This window comes from Triticum urartu, chromosome 5A, assembly GCF_056163025.1.
Source record: "Triticum urartu cultivar PI428250 chromosome 5A, HENAU_Tu73, whole genome shotgun sequence".
Lineage (NCBI taxonomy): Eukaryota > Viridiplantae > Streptophyta > Magnoliopsida > Poales > Poaceae > Triticum > Triticum urartu.
Genome location: NC_141877.1, coordinates 29737651 through 29752158, shown reverse-complemented (window position 1 = coordinate 29752158; position 14508 = coordinate 29737651). Strand labels below are relative to the sequence as shown.

At 46.5% G+C, this 14508-nt stretch overlaps 1 protein-coding gene across 1 annotated transcript; it reads left to right on the top strand.

Annotated features, from left to right (window-relative positions):
* Positions 1–5490: 5490 nt before the first annotated feature.
* LOC125507458 (ubiquitin carboxyl-terminal hydrolase 8) lies at positions 5491–13228 on the top strand. The gene is made up of 13 exons (XM_048672033.2): positions 5491–5808; positions 5906–6145; positions 7423–7558; positions 7720–7779; positions 7859–7951; positions 8828–9139; positions 9228–9368; positions 10116–10286; positions 10824–11081; positions 11176–11321; positions 11495–12052; positions 12200–12473; positions 12588–13228. Exons 1-13 carry the CDS (start codon positions 5693–5695, stop codon positions 12795–12797), a joined length of 2715 nt encoding a protein of 904 aa, XP_048527990.1. The 5' UTR covers positions 5491–5692; the 3' UTR covers positions 12798–13228.
* The last annotated feature ends 1280 nt before the right edge of the window (positions 13229–14508 follow it).

The following is a 14508-nucleotide window of genomic DNA, read 5'->3' as shown; positions in this document are numbered from 1 at the left end:
TCAATGGTTAGGAAACATAACCATCTTTGATTAACGAGCTAGTCAACTAGAGGCATACTAGTGACACTTTGTTTGTCTATGTATTCACACATGTATTATGTTTCCGGTTAATACAATTCTAGCATGAATAATAAACAATTATCATGAAATAAGGAAATAAATAATAACTTTATTATTGCCTCTAGGGCATATTTCCTTCAGGAAGTTCATGTCAAGTCTGTGGTCCAGGCTCTTCCTTGCTTCACTATGGGGGGCTTCCTACTCTCAAAAGGGTTTTGCGAGAAGTACGAGAAGATGATCCGCGATTTCTGGTGGGGGGATGAAGAAGGCCACCGCAAAGTGCATTGGATGTCTTGGGAGCGCATGACTCAACCTAAGAGGGTGGGTGGTATTGGGTTTAGGGATATGCACCTATTTAACATTGCGCTGCTCGCGAAACAAAGTTGGCGTCTCCTACAGAACCCGGACAGCCTGTGCGCTAGAGTTCTGAAGTCGAAATACTACCCACATGGAAACCTTCTAGATACGGTGTTTGCATCTGACGCGTCACCGGTTTGGAGAGGTATTGAGGCTGGCTTGGAGCTCCTAAAGAAAGGCATCATTTGGCGTGTGGGAGATGGTACAAACATTCAGATACAAAGGGACCAATGGATCCCTCGCAAGGAAGGCCTAAGGTCTGCAGCTTTCATCCGGAGGTCTAGATTGCGCTGGGTGAACCAGCTTATGAAACCAGACAACAAAGAGTGGAACGAGGACCTCATTAGGAAAATTTTCCAGCCATTTGATGCAGATGAAATCTGCAAAATCTCTGTCCCTAGCTCACCCACAGTGGACAGAATAGCTTGGCATTATGAAAAGAGCGGAATCTTCTCTATAAGGAGTGCTTACAAGCTGGCCACTACAACTCAGGGCCAAATTAGGCAGGCTCCGTCGAGCTCCTCGAAGGATCCGGGAGATAGGAGTATTTGGGATCTAATTTGGAAATCAAAGGTCCCTCCGAAGGTCAGGATTTTTGGCTGGCGAGTTGCAACAAATACGTTAGCCACAAAAAAGAACAAGTGGAAGAGATCATTGGAGGTGGATGCCACTTGCAGCATTTGCGGCTGCGAGGAGGAAAGTGAGTTCCATGCGGTGGTGTCCTGTACCAAAAGTAGAGCCCTTCGTCAAGAAATGAGGAAAATTTGGGAGCTACCGCCTGAAGGTTCATTCAGATACACCGGTCCGGATTGGCTGCAACTGTTACTGAACTCGACCCCAGATGATATGAGGGCAAAGGTAATGCTCATACTGTGGAGAGGATGGCATCTACGTGATGATTGTGTTCACGGGAAAGGCAAGGAAACTATCTGGCAATCTGTCAAGTTTTTACAGAAATATGAGGACGAGGTGCAGCTATCCTTTTTGCCTCTCTCATCGGAAACAGGGAGAGATATCAGACCTCTGGCCAAGGCTGAACCACCCCAGACAGTTCAGCAAACCATAAGATGGTCTGGCCTGAGTAGAGATATAGTGAAATTAAACTCTGACACAGCTCTTCTACCTGACAGTGGGTTTAGCTGGGCGGGAGCGATTGCAAGGGACTATAGGGGATTCCCGCTTGTGTCAGTTGGAAAGGAAATGGGCATTGTGGGGAGCATCGAGGAGGCTGAGGCAAGGGCCGCGCTTATAGGCCTGAAGGCTTTGGCTGAATTGTACAGAGGACCATTAGTGCTTGAGATGGACTGCTTGACGATGATCAATGAGTTAAAGAAGGAAGCACAAAGTCTCTCCCCATGTTATGGCGTCCTCTGTGACATCAAGGAGACTCTGAAGATGTTTTCTTCCTTTAAGATCAGTCACGTGGGAAGAAAAGACAACTTTGTTGCTCATGAGTTAGCCATGGAGGCTAGACAGCTTGGGGATCTGCGGCTAGTTGCAAAGGTCCTGGACAGACTGATAAACCTAATGCAGGCTGAGTGTACTCCTTTCACTTGAGTATCCCATATACTCGAGTTTCTCAAAAAAAAAATAGTCAATTGCCTACAACTATAAGCAACTTAGCGACATCACAATAGCGGTTGACAACTTCAACACAACCGTATACAAATTCACAACGGGGGAAGGCAATTTAGCAACAACTCAAAGCAACTTAGCAACAACTAAAAGTAACTTAGAAATTTGACTGAATTAGGCATGCCTGGTCGAGTGATGTTGGTCTTGACCCCAAATCGTTATAATACCAACAAACTTTATAGTGACTCCGGTATGTGATAGCGTTGCCTGACCTTGCCAGCGACGCACCATGGTTAGTACGACGAGGAGATTGCAATAGTTACCTCTATGGTCTGGACCAATGAAGAGTTGTGATACGATGTAGTAAAAGAAATAGTCGTATGACGTACAGGTGCTCACACAATTTTCCATTTGGGTGAACTTGCTTGATATAGACGAGGGTCATATGACAGACACGGTATGCAATGAAGTGATGCCTTGGTTTCGGGGGTGTGGCTCCGTTTCACTTTGAGGTAGTAATGGTGGTCACCGCAAGAGGCACGGATCAACTGTCGTTGTCTTCATTGTAGAGGAAGACACAAGGACCGGCGTGGCTTCGTTTCACTTTGAGGTAGTAGTGATGGTCGCCGTAAGAGGCATGTTCATCATAGAGGAGATCGCGAGAGACGCGATGCACCACACGAGGGACGTAGTTTGGCACCGGATCGTCAGATCGGGCCTCCCGGCTCCCGGTCAACGGTGCCAATGAACGGTACGCTAGACGGCATGTGGACGGATCGGACGGCGAGATGGCGCTCAGCACAGTACGCTAGGCAGCACGCGGATGGATCGGGCGGTGAGAGGGATTGGCGACGGGCGGCGACACAAACAGTCGCACGAGCTCAAGAAGACATAGCGAGGCGGAAAGCAGTAAGCTAGCACACTCGCGCATGTTAGACATCAACGCACCAGCTACTTTGACGTGCACACGTACGTGTTGGCTAGTTGCCTGGTTGATGGATGTGCGGGCGGTGCCCGGTGAGGACGCTGGTTGTGACGGCTAGCAACGAATGCATCACGCGTCCGTTCTGTTCGAGCGTGCATGTGGAGGGTGCGCTGGAAACTGAGCACTATTCCCTCCGTTCGGAATTACTTGTCGCAGAAACGGATGTATCTAGATGTATTCTAGTTCTAAATGCATCCATTTCCGAGACAAGGAATTCCGAACGAAGGGAGTACAAACGAGCGCAGCGACGCTGGCTTAGCCGCTCCCGTGTAACATTGCTTGGAATCGAAGCAAAGCTAGGGAAGAAGACGCATGCATATACGCACGCACGTACAGACACACTCGCGCACGAGACCCCGCGTACGCGTACGCGTACGCTACGCACGCCTCCTCTCGCCTTCCCCCGATCGCGTGAAGAGTGACACCTCTCGCCCAACCAGTTGTCGCCACGTGGCGCATCCACCTTCTCCGCGCGCAGATAAAAACTCGCACACGCAACGCACGGGATTGACCGATGTTCGACAGTTCGTGTACGCGACGCCACGTCTTCCGCGCTGGCGGCATCACCCGCCCAATCACGCCACGCCACGGCGGCATCCCCGGCCCGCAAGCCAGCCCCCGCTGCTGTCCTCTTCCTCGCGTTGGTAGATAGATTCGGCTCTGCGGGCGCAGCGTAGCAGTGATCCCGAAGCTGGGAGGAATATCCCCCGCGGATGCCGTGCGCCCGCTGCACTGCACATGGACTGGAAATGGCATCCGGTACGATCCCAGCGCACAAAACCTCGTTGCTATCGCCCTGTCCAGCCCGGAAGTGCACCTGAGATCTCACGGCCGATGCACCGCTACGCCTGAGCGTGTGCTCAGTGAACACGTTCGTTACTTGACTCGAATTTCACAAGGAGAAAATAGCTGACTCATCCCTGATCGTGTCCAACTCCTTTAGTTCCACACAGGGGAAGAAAAAATAGCCACGCCTAATTTTCTCATGGGTTGCTTCCACGTACACACTACCCATTCTTTTGGGCACATGAAAAATATGGAGCTAAAGGTTGGTAATCTAGATCTTCTGCGGTTCCATGATTATAAGTTCTCATCAGCCCCAACGCTCATTCCCATTTCAGATGTCATCACCACCGCCGCAGTTTGAATCGTCCATGTGTCACAACTGATGGTTGCGACGGGTGGGTAGGCACGCGCCAACATCTCGTGGTTGTATGCTACACCGCGACAGCCCGCGGTGGCGCGGGTGGTCGTGCGACAGTGACACCGTTTTTGCGTGCCAGGCACAGGGTACACCACGGATGGCACGCAAAAGTTGTTTTTTTTTGGTCGAGAAAGCACCAATAAAGGTTGCTCTTTTTTATCGAGACATGAAAGTCCCTAAGCGCAGCTAACATACTATAAGATAGTAAAAGCAAAACGACGCACTACACCGCTTGGAGAAGCAAAAAGGTGTCCGGCTCATCGAGACGACATCTAAGCGTGTCGAGTGCCATTGCTGCCAGGGGGTGCTCTTCCTCCTCTGCCCTGGCCACCTCAGCCCTTGGCAAGCATATTCCTTTTTGGAGAAAAAATTTCCGAGATATACATAGCAAATTTGGTAAGAAAGACTCTTGCCCCCCCTCCCCCCCCACCCCACACAAAATGGCAAGAAAGACTTTTGCCCAAAAATCGTGTCCAACTTCTAAGTTTCACAATGATAAAAAGGTAGACGTGCCTAATCTTCTCATAGGTTGATTCCATATAAACACCGCTCATTTTGTTGACACATGGAAAATATGGAGCTAAAATTCGGTAGTTTAGCTCTTCCACGGTTCCGTGATTCTAAATTCATGACCCTAGCGCTCATTTCCATTTTAGGCGTGACCGCCCGCCACTGCTAACGTTCGACTCAGCATGTGTCATGACGTATGGTGCGGCGAGTGGATGAGCATGCACCGACGTCTCGTGGAAGTATGCTACGCCACGACAGCCCGTGGTGGTGTGGGTGTCGTGCGGCAGTGACATATTCTTTGTGTACCAGGCACAGAGACACCACAGATGACACGCAAAAACTGTGGGTTTTCGTCGAGAAGGCATTAATGAAGGTTGCTCCTTTTTTTCGAGACATGAAGTCCCTCGAGCGCAGCTAATGTACTATAAGATAATAAAAGCAAAACGACACACTACATCACGTGGAGAAGCAAGAATCTAGCCTGCAAGATACGTATCGGTTTTCCTTGCGAAGAGGTGGGCAGCTCGTCGATACGACATCTAAGCTATGTCGAGTGCCATTACTGCCGGACAATGCTCTTCCTCCTCTGCCGTCCCCTCCCCGGCCCTAGACAACCATATTCCTTTTCGGAGAAAATTACCAAGATATATGGAGTACATAGCAAAATTTGTAAGAAAGACTTTTGCAAGAAAAAAAAAAAGAAAAACCGGTAAGAGAGACAGCAGGCGAGGCTGACGGGTGGGCCCGGCTCTAGAAAGCGCTACTACTCGCTGTGGCCGCGGCGCGGTCCGATTCGATCTCTGGTCAAGTGACTCATCGTCCTCCGCGTAAATAGCAGCCTTCTCCTTGAGGGCATCGTCTTCTCCACCCCCTCCTCGCCTTCCGCTTCGATTCAATCCAAATCCAAATCCAAATCCAAATCCAAATCGATCTCCTCCCCGCCGCGTCTCCAAATCCGCCGCTCGCCCGCTCGCCGCCGAATTCCCTCGGATCCCACCCCAATGCCCTCCTCCCCGCTCGCCGCCAGCGACGCCGCGTCCACCTCCGGCCCCGGCCCCGGCCCCGCCTCCGCCGCGCCCGCCGATGACGACGACCGCGTCTTCCTCGTCCAGCACCGGTAAGCGCTCCAGCAAACCCTAACCCTAGCCCTCCGATCCGAGGCCGGCGGGTCTGCGGATGGCATCTCTGACGGCATCGCTGCCCGAGCAATGCAGGTGGTGGAGGGAGGCGCAGGAGGGCGCCGAGATCGACGCGCACGGGATTCCCTACGCGGCGGCGCCGTCGGGAGCCCCCTCCTACGGGTTCCGCGGGGTGCTCAGCCTGCTCATGAGCGACAACGCCGCCTTCACCCTCCGCCGCGCCGACGACCTCCTCCAGCCCGAAGCCTCCGCCAAGGCCGGGGCCAGGAGCTACGCGCTCGTCGCGGCCGACCTCTTCGGGAAGGCACGCACCTGGTGAGCACAAAAGCCTCTGCCTCTACTTGCTCGTTGGGACGGGAACGGATCATGGATTGGATGAATAGATAGATGCATTTGTAATGCCTAGATTCTATGCCGTGCGTGCGCGGGTTATTACGTACGCGATGATGCATGGTATTAGTATTGGACCAAATCTGATGGTTGGCGCCCAGTGAAGCTTTAGGTATCATATGCATTGCCCTGTCGATTAATACATGTGGTTTGGTCAATAGGTATGTTCTAGATTCTAGATTGGAATCACCCTTGCCGTTGGGGCTAAAGGGAGTTAGAGAACCAAGCCTTGTGCCCTATGTTTCTAAAATAGCACCGGTAGTCTCAGGTGGGCTATATAGGGTAACTGTCCGTTGCTCGCTTGCATGCGCGCCACTGAGCTGCCTGCTGGTAGAATGAATGCGCCTAGGCGGATGGATTAATTCGTTGATATTGTTGTGTCGTCTTGTGCACACACTAGTTTGTTATCCTCCTTATATCTGTACGGAATATTAACTTTGTATAAGCATGCTATAAAGTGTGCAGTTGGACTTATTTGCGTTACATGAAAGGTTTATTAGTGACACGCTTACTAACGGTCAGTGATGGATTATTAATTATATACGTATTACTTTGTACATAGTATTCCTTCTTATTAAAGCAATGTGCAACCAAGCCCGAGAGTTCTTTGGCGTCAATTTTCCATGAAGGTTATAATTGAATTTTTTTTTTCATACTGGCTCCGCGGAGGCTACTACTGTTGATGCTCTGTCTCCAGCATGTCTAGAATAGTTTTGTAGGAGAAAGAAAGAATATGATGGTCTAGTCTACTATATGGTTTGTCGTTTCATCTCTCGTTTGTCTACCATAGCCGATGGCAACAAGTGGATATTTATTGGTTCACTTTATGCTTTTGTGTTGTACGAGTCATAATAGTACAAAGTTACAAACCCAATTTTTCTTGAGTCTTTAGATGAAGCTTGGATGTAACCCACTTTAAACTATTCTGAGGGAAATTCATTACACCATGCAGCAAGTTCAGACCAAGAGATCTGGTATTACATTTAGCCTGTTGCATTTATTCCTTGAGCTGGTGGATGGATGGGAAGTGAGATTACATAGATGTAATATTTGAATGCAATGATGCACCTAAAAATTAGGCCTACCAATTGTGTAATATATGCATAGCTGGCTGGTTTAGCTATGCTCCAATTTTTGGTTTGCCCTGATTGTTTATATTATCTGTCTCATAACTTAATTGGTTTCTTGATTTTCTCACCTAGGCATTCCGATTCTCTCAAGTCTAATGGCAAAAGTTCATTGCTTACTGAAGAGGCATCCGTAAACATTTATCCTATAATGCTTAGAGTTTCGGTCACTCGAGGTACAAATGCACTAACGGTGAAGATCAGTAGAAAGGTATGTGTTATTTTGCACACTATCTGCTTCCCCTCCTTGTTTTGAAGGAAGGTTTCTCGGCAGTGTTGGTTTTGTAAAGGATCTATATGTTTTCATGCATGAATTTCACCTCAGTTCATAAGAAAACGGTGTTGTTCTAACTTCTACTTTTAACATATCAGGACAACTCAGCCGAGAACTTTAAAAGAGCAAACAAGATTCTGGCTTCGGAGTCTGAGCCGGTAATTTCTGATTATTTTCACTTGAATGTGTAAAGTTTTGTGTTTCTTTCTTTTTGATCACATGTCTATTTATATTTAGGTTCACATATGGGATTTCTCTGGGCGAACAACCTTCATATTGATGAATGAATGGAACCGTATGCCCCAAGATCCTCGGTCTTCTGACCAGGAGGTCATTATCTTCTCGATCAAATTTGCCATTCTATTGCCTATGCTTAATTTCTTGCATAAGATTGCTATAAATTAATTGTACAGTTGTGTTGATCATAGTCTTTTATCTCCTAGCCACTTCTTAAGGCTTTTCTACTGCATTACTACTAATTAGCCAAATTAATCCCCATAACTGTTATTTCCTCCTGCAACATCGTAATTTTATTTGAATGCGGAGCACTGTAACGCTATATTGCTGGTTTCTTGAGTAAATATTCACTGTCCTAATGAAAATTTTATACTTTGGTCACTTAAATTTTCATGTGCACATGGGTAGTAAGTAACTAATAGTTGCAGTTGCTTTTAAGCGGGTTGAAATTGGAAGTATTTATAGCCCGCATCTTCTCCGAGCTTTTGAAATCTAACCTCGCCTCAATGCTGGAGTGCTAGCCTGTTTATTTGCAACTAAATTGGGCTAATGCCTGAAGTTCTACTTATATCTGGCAAGTTATAAGCATGTTTAGCATTGTATATATTGGTACTGGTACCCCCCTCCCTCCATAATATCAAAGATGATGACCGATCTGGATTGAGCCAGCTTCCTCAAAATAGATGAGTTGGCTTCTGCTAGGTTAATCCAGACGCGCCTGGCTTGACTAAACGAAGTATACACCAGGTTGTCCTTCCTAGTTACTCCCTCTGTCTCAAAATGTAAGACGTTCTTGACAGTGTCAAAATATGTCTTACATTTTGAGACGGAGGGAGTATTTGATACTAAATCTAACAGCGGTTAAGTTCTGAAATAAGATCTTCAATGGCCTTTTATTCATATCTTTAGATGAGTAATGGAATACTTCTGTAGTATATTGTGCTTATATGATTTTGATCACATCTTCAGATGCCTCTGGAAATACAATTCTATGATATATCAGAACCTCCGGCTAATGGTGCTGCTGGGAGAAAAGATGAGTTAGCATTGACCATGGGTAGCTCAGCTTTGAGCAATGGTGGCATCATGGACATGGATCTGGATTCATCAGGTGGAATCTGTAAGCAAGTTGGCTCTGGTTTAATAGGATTAGACAATCTTGGAAACACATGTTTCATGAACAGTGCAGTCCAGTGTTTGGCTCATACTTCAAAGCTGGTTGACTATTTTCTTGGAGATTACCAGAAGGAAATAAACACCCAGAACCCACTAGGAATGAAGGCATGTTGAAATTTCTTTTACCATAAACACAGTTCATTTATTCTTAATTTTTATTCCGTTGCTCATCTAGACAATGTTTCTTAAATAGGGGGAGCTTGCTTATTCATTTGGAGATCTGGTGAGGAAGTTGTGGGCTATTGACGGAACCTCATTTTCTCCTCGCCAGTTTAAGGCAAAACTTGCACGCTTTGCCCCCCAATTCAGTGGCTTTAACCAACATGATTCACAGGTTGGTAAATTTCTTGTTTTCTGAAAGACACAGATGTTTTTAGCATGGTTCGCAATGTGTTAAGCCACTTAATCCTACTTCCATTTTCACGTTCAGAATCAATTAGCCTAAATTTACGAGTCATGTTACTTGCTACTGTGTTAATCCTGTCGATAATTTACAATGCCAGAATCCTGTGAGTTTGTGGTCTAGTTTGGTTTGCATCCACGCTATGTGGTGCCTGGCCTGGAGCCTCCCTGGGTTCTGCCTGCTATTTGTTTTGGTTGGAACCCTTAAAAATAATAGAGCTAGCCTGGCCTGCATAGCTCAGGCCAGTAGTTAGCCTGTCAGGCGTCAGATTCTAGTTGCCTGGACCGTGGCCAGCTGCTGCCTGGCGCTAATCAATCCATTTGCAGGTGGGTTGTGGGCTGATGCGTCAGTTATGTGTATACTGCCTACCAGGCCCAGGCCCTGTTTCGAGACAGGTGCTAGTCCAGGCTGCCTCACCAGGCTAGAAAACTCGGAAGTCCTAGGCCCGGGTCAGACAACACTCCTGCCCAGGCATGCAGCCCAGGGCAGCAACCAAACTAGCCCTGTTTAATTGCTTATATTTCTTGAGGGTGTTGATTATTTCCTTTGTATTATTTTCACACTTCCGAGTCATGTAGTAGTATTTTAGCAAACTCACATAGTGTTTAGTATTTACCTGGAATGTTTTGTGAGTGCCAATAGATTGGTTTACAGATGACTGTCCTGTGCTATTTGTAGGAGCTTCTTGCTTTCTTATTGGATGGACTACATGAAGATTTGAATCGTGTCAAATGTAAACCCTATGCTGAAGCAAAGGATTCAGATGGTCGTCCTGATGAAGAGGTCGCCGATGAGTACTGGGGCAACCATTTAGCTCGAAATGATTCCATTATAGTTGATACATGCCAGGTTAGTTTTATGCGCATGCATTTTCTTGATTTTTGTAAGATATGCCATCTCATATCTCATATAAAGTAGCCACTACTCTTAACTGAATTATCTTCTATTTCCTGTGGATGAATTAAGAAATTACTGGTTATCTGCTGTTAGATTCCTCCCATACTTACGGAAGCCATTTCCTAGTCCTTTTAATATCCATTAGGGGTGTCAGTGAGGGGCTGGGTATCAGCAAGTCAAATCATCAACACCTAAACAGCTGTGATACCAGTGCCCAGGCAATTCCGTTGGACTCCCTATTGTCCATACCGATCCATTTAATTGGCGGAAGGCAATGCATCTTTATACGTTATTCTTGTGGATACATATATCGAATGAAAGAGCAAGTAGAATCCCTTTTCAAACCTATGTAATTCGTGATCAAACTGGTATATCCATACACACTATTTTTGGGTGGAATGAATGTGGGTAATGGTCGATTTTTATTCTGGCTCCTTTAACCTGTATGCTTTGTCAAACTTTTGACCATCTTTGGTGCTTCATTGACAGGGCCAATACAAGTCTACGCTAGTTTGCCCACTTTGCAAGAAAGTTTCCATAACGTTTGACCCGTTTATGTATTTATCTTTGCCCCTGCCTTCAACGACAATGAGAACAATGACCGTAACAGTCTTTAGTACTGACGGCTCTATTGGGCCATCTCCTTACACTGTGAGTATACCAAAATCTGGAGACTTTAAGACACTCATCAATGCGTTAAGCAATGCTTGTTCGCTTAGAGACGACGAGCGCCTCCTGGTTGCTGAGGTATTATTCATTCCCGCATATCATTCTTGTGCCAAAAGCTACTACATATCCCCTGCATGCTTCCTTACTATATTTTTATGATATTTACATGTAGGTTTACAATAGTTCTCTCATCCGCTACTTGGAGGATCCCTCTGATGATATCTCCTTGATCAGAGATGGAGATAAATTGGTTGCATATCGACTTCCGAAAGACAGTGAAGGTGCAGCTGTAGTGGTGTTCAAAAGCGAACGTATGGAGTAAGTATAATCGCCTTGTCTGTTATGTTGTGCTGCCAAAGTTAGATCTCAGTTTTTCTGAAAGAAAAGAAAAGTTGGATATCAACGCCTTCATCGTCTGTTTTCTTTTGTTTTATCTGCTTAAGAAGTACAGATAGAGCCTTCTTACGACAAAATCTCCCTTTTATGTACAGGTCCTCCATCTCTAGTTTTGGTAGGAAGTCTTGGAAGAATTTTGGCACTCCTCTTGTATCAAATCTCCCCGACACAATTGATGGGCGTACTATCTACAATCTTCTCCTAAAAGCTCTGACTCCATTCCGAGAACCAAAAGATGATGTTTTGGATGCTGATCAAATAACTGGCAAAAGCAGCCCTGTGAATGAAACTTCAGACATCGATATGAGCTCCGATGCTGCAGAGTGCTCCAGCATGAACACTAATGCTGGTGAGGATGACATGACGACTGAAGGTGGCATGCTATTTTTCTTGAATACTGAAAGGTTCCCGAACCAGCGCATGAAGATAGAAATGGATCAAACTATTACACTTTCCAATTTGCAGAAGCGTTTGATTGTGTCTGTGAGTTGGCAGGATAATGGTCTCAAGCAATATAACCTTGATTCTTTGGATTCGCTTCCTGAGGTTTACAAGACCGTGCTGTTTACAAGGAGACCACAGGAAACCTGTTCCCTGTATGCATGTCTTGAAGCATTTATAAAGGAGGAACCATTGGGCCCAGAGGACATGTGGTAATTATTTTTCATCGATATTGTCATGTATCACTGTTTTATAATCTCTTGCTTTGAGTTACTTCCCCAAAGAAGTAGAAAAACTGCTGGAGGAAAAACATAGAAGCATGCACAAGTATTCATGTTTATTTCATTTTCTTTTCACAGGTATTGCCCAGGTTGTAAAGAACACCGACAAGCTAGTAAGAAACTAGACCTTTGGAGGTTACCGGAGATCCTCATAATACACCTAAAAAGATTTTCATACAGTCGGTACACAAAAAACAAGCTGGATACATATGTGGACTTCCCGATTCATGATCTTGACTTGTCGAGTTATATCCGCGACAGAAGCGGGCAGATGTCCAACCACTATCAACTGTATGCTGTCAGTAACCACTATGGGAGCATGGGAGGAGGTCACTACACTGCATATGTTTATGTAAGTGTTCTTTTCCCCGCTGACTTGTTTGTTATTCTCTGCATGTGCTTAGCCCGTTAAGCAAACACTGCATGTGCTTAGTCAGCTTCTCACACGAGGTACCTTCTGTTGCAGAATGATGGGAAAAAGAAGTGGTATGATTTTGACGACCGTTGTGTCTCAGGTCTTGAGAACGAGGATAGCATAAAGACGTCGGCAGCTTATGTTCTTTTTTATAGGCGGGTACATGGTGATACTAGCTTAGTAGATACAGAAACAACAACAATAGAAGAGTCTACTGATTGTACAACATCAGGAGTAGCGGCGGTGGGTGATGACTTGTGAGCCTGGACATTGTATAGCTGATTGGTTAATTGGGGCCTGGGGGGACAATTGGTGCTGCCAAGAAAGATCCAGTGAGGACAAATGATTGCAGCGGCATCAACTGACATTTTGTTGTGCGGCTGCAATGTAAAGGAACCGACATGGAAGGGAAGTCGCGGCGGTGATTCTTTCCAACACCCTGACTTGAAGGCGGAGGAGAAGCTGATAACTGCAGATATAGACAGGAATGCAGGCTGGCTGTTGGCTTGTATTTTGGTTACCGGGTGCGTTTGAAACCCATGATTTTCTTGGGGTGGAGAAATGGGGGTAGATAATTTATCATATATATACCGCTGTTGTTCCCTTGGTTGTTTCTGATCATGCACTGTGAACTCCTGCTGCTAATATTTGGCTCGACAAAGAATTTATATACATGGGTTCTTGTTGTCGTCCTTGTTGGGACTCGCTAGTAAATGTTGGCAGTTCTGTTGTGCCAGAGCGCACGCACGTACGAATGTTGGCGGTTATGTTTGCCTCAATAACGTGCACCCGGCCTGTTCCTGGGAGGCATCAGCGCCGAGGATCTTTAGATTGGTCACCGAGCTATCCAGTCTCATTGCTAAGTCCATTGAACTTGCAGCTGCGGAACTCAATCGTCCCGAACTCCTTGGCAAGCGACCGCACCTTGGCAGCACGCTCATGGTGGCCATGGCGTCCAAAGTTGCCTCGGCCGTCGGTTTGACGGCAAGCGTGGCCAACATCTTGCTCTCAGGATGGCCGAAGGGAGGTCGGTGCTCGCACTGAATTGGACTGGGCGACTCACAATGGTTGGCTCCGGGGCAGTTGGCATGCTCTCAGAACAGGTTCAAACAGAAGGCTGACAGAAATCGTACACAGCCATCATTTGAGGGAGAAGACTCTGTTCTGCTCAAGCTTCAGCCCTATACCCAGTCCACGGTACCGCATACACTCGATATTCCATGTCTCTCAACTGAAGCCATACACACCAGATTATACTCTGGTCTTCTCCAAGCTACCTCGCACACCTGATCTCACAGCTACACCGGTCGAACCAATCGCCATCCTCGAGCGTATCCTGGTCAAGAAAGGTAACAGCTCAGTGGTACAAGTGAAGGTGCAGTGTTCTTCGCCGGCTGCAGATTTGGCGTCCTGGGAGGGCAACTCAGTGCTCCGGCATCGATACCCTATGGCAAGATTCTGGGAAGAAGACGCTCGCGCTCAAGGGGAGGCAAATGTCACACCTGATACAGTATTATCGGCGGACCTGTGAATGAGAGAGAGAAGTGTGTGTGTGTGTGTTGGACTAACAATGGGCCACATGTGGCAGGGCGTGTGTGTGCGTGAGTACTTTAGGCATCATGTAAACCGTGGACACGTTATGCAAATGAAAGAATCCAAGGCCAACTTATTCACACAAAAAATTAAAAAATCTAAGGCGAACTCCAGTGCACATCCCATTTCGTCTGCGTGTGTCGTTTGGGTCTAAACGGATAAAAACGATGACCCAACGTAGCGACCCATCTCATTAGAGTGTTTGACAAAAAAACTATCATAATTGGAGCTTCCGCCCCACAAAACTACCACCTTTTTAAAAGTGACCGAAAACTATCAAAAAATTGAAACCTTGTAACTAAAAACTATCACTTTTGGATAATGGCCAGTTTAGACGATTTAAACGCGTTTATGACAGGCGGATCCCACCCGTCAGCGC